Source organism: Notothenia coriiceps, unplaced genomic scaffold (assembly GCF_000735185.1).
Source record: "Notothenia coriiceps isolate Sejong01 unplaced genomic scaffold, NC01 NC01_scaffold00007582, whole genome shotgun sequence".
Classification (NCBI taxonomy): domain Eukaryota; kingdom Metazoa; phylum Chordata; class Actinopteri; order Perciformes; family Nototheniidae; genus Notothenia; species Notothenia coriiceps.
The window spans coordinates 7151-11143 of record NW_011340283.1 but is presented as its reverse complement, the minus strand read 5'-3'; the positions used below and the strand labels follow the sequence as shown (position 1 = coordinate 11143).

The 3993-nt window shown below is 40.4% G+C and overlaps 1 protein-coding gene across 1 annotated transcript; it reads right to left on the bottom strand.

The window, feature by feature from the left end:
• Nucleotides 1–2597: 2597 nt before the first annotated feature.
• LOC104944140 (perforin-1-like) lies at nt 2598–3747 on the bottom strand. Its single transcript, XM_010769617.1, has 2 exons — nt 3633–3747; nt 2598–3191 (listed from the first exon to the last, which is right to left on the bottom strand). Exon 2 carries the CDS (start codon nt 3178–3180, stop codon nt 2791–2793), a length of 390 nt encoding a protein of 129 aa, XP_010767919.1. The 5' UTR covers nt 3181–3191; nt 3633–3747; the 3' UTR covers nt 2598–2790.
• Between the last annotated feature and the right edge of the window lie 246 nt (nt 3748–3993).

The window sequence follows — 3993 nt, the reverse complement described above, 5'->3', positions numbered from 1 at the left end:
CTGTGCCAACACTCAGAAATCAATAAGTTTGATTCAATGTGAGACAATTTACACACGACACATCACTCATCACTCCTTATTGGAAAGCCCATTGCCAGAATGCCATTTGGGAGAGATCATTGCTTGACAAGAATAATGCAACACAATGTAGAGCAAACTAAATGAAAGATATATGATTTAGAAAACTTTTATTATAAACTTTCTTCCTTCCCAGTTCTAGGATTGGACACGGGTGTTTTATGCAGTGATTCATCTGGCCAGATTATACAATGTCCTGTTAATTTGACTGAGACAAATCACTATCTTAACCAAATATATTTCACCTCTTCACAGCACAGACCAATTATGTCCATCTGAAAGTGAGAGAAGTGGAAGAATACAAAGAAATGCATTAATATTCTCAAAAGCAAATCATCCAAAAATTCCTTTTGCAATCATTACGCTTTAAAAGACATCTGCTAAATAGGTAATTTGCATGTTCTGTGATGAAAAATCCTGATAATGGAATTCAGAAAAGCCCAAGATTACTCTCTCAGAAGCTGAATACTAAAGCACTTAAGACATAACACATTTGTGTTATTACCACTCGCAAGACAAAAAAAAAAAGATAAGGATAAGATATTTCAGAAGAAGTATTATATAGGAATTTTGGCAGTGCAAATGTGTATTCATTTAATTTCACATTTGGTGGAAAAACGTAGGCTTTCTAGAACTTTTAACCCTAATTTTGAATGTATGATGTTGTACTTTTTGTGACATTTGAGGCACTGCCAGTCCCATACAATGGGTTGTTTAAGGTGATATCCTGAATGACAGGCATAATCTCAAAACATAATCAACTCAACAAGCAGGGAAAAATAAACTGTTTAAATCCTGAAAGCTCTAAAACCAACACACTAATTCCCCAGAAATCGTCATCTTCATCTTTTAAAAAAAACAAAAACATTTCGCAGTAAGGCCTTTGTTAGGTTGTGGATCCAGGCAGAACTGTATTTAAGTACTCAGTACACATCTGCAGTAGGCTATAGAGTATTCCTGTGTGAATACCCAACACAGCACTTAAGCATTTTAAAAAGCGTTATGCAAAAAACACTGACTTTCCTGCATAAACTCAAGTCACGGGGGTATGGAAGACATTTGAAATGTGCTTTTTTTCCTCGGAATAGAGGCCAACACAAGTCTATAATTTGCAAAACATATCTACACAGAAGAAGCTCTGAGAAGGTGATCCTCCCCCAGTGACTACATTTATCCTCTTTCATTGTCTGTAGCCTCCACTCCCTGACACTCAGATCTCTCTCTCACACACCCATGCACACGTACACACAAACGCAGAATCTTCTTCGGCTGTGCTCTCGAATACACAGAGTGCCGTGGTTAGATAGCAACGCCAGTAACCATGCCTGACAGGAATTCCTGAGAGAGAGTGGGCAAGATGCCCAATGCACCTGCTATCAGGCTGCTACGTCACAGCAGTTGTCACCAGAAATTAGATTTCTTGGCTGGAACTGAATGTATGTGATAATGTATGTAACTGTGTTTGCTTTCCTAGCACACTTTATCTAAAAAAAACAAGTTGGCTAAATAGGACATTTGCATGAAGACCTGGCAATTGTAACATAACATCTCCCAGCAATCCTAGTTCAGTCAGGCAAGTAGCAGCAACATGAAACACAGCAGCAGGAACATGAAAGTAGCAATAGCGAGGCGGAGGCAGGAAGACCTGGCAGCTTAAATAGAGCGGCATGTTTAGGAGAATGTGTTTGGTTGGTTGTAAGAGGGACGAGGTGCGTCACGTGTTAATGTATCATTGGTGCTCGAGTTGACTGCCTGAACTAGCTCGCAGGCTTCGTCCCATTTGTGTTTAGTAGTGATGGGAATTACGGCTCTTTTCAGTGAGCCGGATCATTTGGCTCGGCTCACGAAGAAGAGCCGGCTCTTCCGGCTCCCAAACGGCTCTTCATTTGACCTCATATACCTTTTCAATCAAATGTAGCCCTGTTTTGACTCATGATTGATATGGCCAATTGTTTTCCTTGCATTTACAGCCCCTTGTTACTCTCCGATTGTAGAACCACGCTAAACACATAGGCGGCGCGTGAGGCTCAGGTTTGGGAAGGCTAAAGAACTTTGGGTAACACTTTATATTAAGGTACACAAATTCATCAACTAGTTGTTAATTAACATGCATATTAGCAGTATATTGGCTCTTTAGTAATTATAAAACACTTATTAAAGCCTTATTCTACATGACCATATTCTACAAGTAATAAGCCATTAGTTGAGAGTTTTTCCTCAATAACCCTCTAATTAGTGCTTATTTATTGCAAGTGAGGAAGTGGTGTGTACATGAGATTTGGTCTGAATATGCTCTGCTCAATATGGGCCTAATAAGGCAGCAGTACCACAAGAATAGTAATTCTCCCATAATAACACTTAACAAATATGATCTATTCTTCTGTAACAAGACGTGAAACTATAAGTGTTAATTGTGTCTAAATAACTCAAAAGTAGGTATTTATATCCAAGGATATGTTTTGAATGTCAGACATGGAATCATTTATATACTCGTAATATGATAAATTACATGAAACACATTTTAGTTGTTTCAGCACTCTTTATTTTTTGTTAACCTTTGAAACAGGGAAGAATAGCCAAAGACCCTCTATGGCAGAAACCAGAACAACATATTTTGCAAATCTATTTGTTTCTCAGAGCCAGTCTGAGAGAATCAAAGGCTGCATGTAAAGACTTATGGTGGGAAACATCTTTGAAGTTTTACTGACTGAATTAGCTGAGGGAGTAGGTGTAATGAAGGGAGCCACCTTCTTCAAGAAAGCATTCATGCTCATGGGTTCCCAGCTTAATGTGCCGCTGGCAGACTCCAAGCAGGTCATCGGACCCGAAGTCCTGGTCATAAACCTCAAGCCTCATAGTGTCATTCTCTTGGATGTTGACGAAGGTGAACTCTTCCTCCCACCAGGGGTTTCGGTCGTTGTCGCGAACTGATGTTTCACCCAGATTGGCAGATCCACTAAGAAAAACCTTGACATAGCCATCCGGTAATCCCAGAAAGCTTGAATGAAGTTTGCTGGCCCGCAGGTTGAACAGCTTGAGCTGGGCTTCAGCCACTGCCAGAGCGCACAGGACTAAGAGCAGGAGCGGGGCACAGGAGGCCATGGCTGCAGGAGCTGTGGAAGATGAACACGTTAGAAAAACATCACTCGTCACCGGCTTGATCTTCAATATCAGGATACATGTATTGCAAGGATAATCAAATCAGGTTGCATGTGTAACCGCGGCCGCGCACACGGCCTAAAGTTGAGCTTTTCTACGGATCAAATTTGCTCTTTAAACTCAAAATGTATCAAACAGCAAAAACTCCACAGATTCAATTAAAAACACGATACAGTTGGCAGTCAACAAAAAGGTTAAAGACAACGATTTACTCCCCAAGAGTATGATATTTATCTATCAATATCAGACACGTTTACAAACAATACTTTAACCAGTAAAAACAACCGCTGGTCGTGTCACCGTCCCGGGCAAAGCTACAGTCTGCTGGAGTAATGTGTAAAAGTCAAACACCGGGAGCCTAACGTGCCACTAACTCGATAATTGTGGAGACTTACCGGAAACGTCTCGGTCGAACGGGAAAGAACCATCAGGTATCAGCTGTTTAAATATTGTTTACTAAATGAAGGGAATGCAGAAGTGGGCGGTACCTCTGTAGCGCAATACTACGGTGGCCGAAAAGTGGTTTACCTATGGTCGGCTACACATGGGACAAAAGAGTAACTTTAGTATAGTCCTTGATATGCTTATATACAGAGCAGTGGTTCTCAACTGGTCAGGCCTCAGGACCCACCTTTTCCTTATTCAATAGACCGCGACCCAACATTTTGAACCACTCAAATATATTCAACAAAAAATCGTGCTGTGATATATACGCTTTTCAGCATAGATTATTAATTAAAGTGAAGTACAGTGCAT

Coding starts and splice junctions, on each gene's coding strand:
- LOC104944140 (XM_010769617.1), bottom strand. CDS start 3,180: ATGGCCTCCTGTGCCCCGCTCCTGCTCTTAGTCCTGTGCGCTCTGGCA.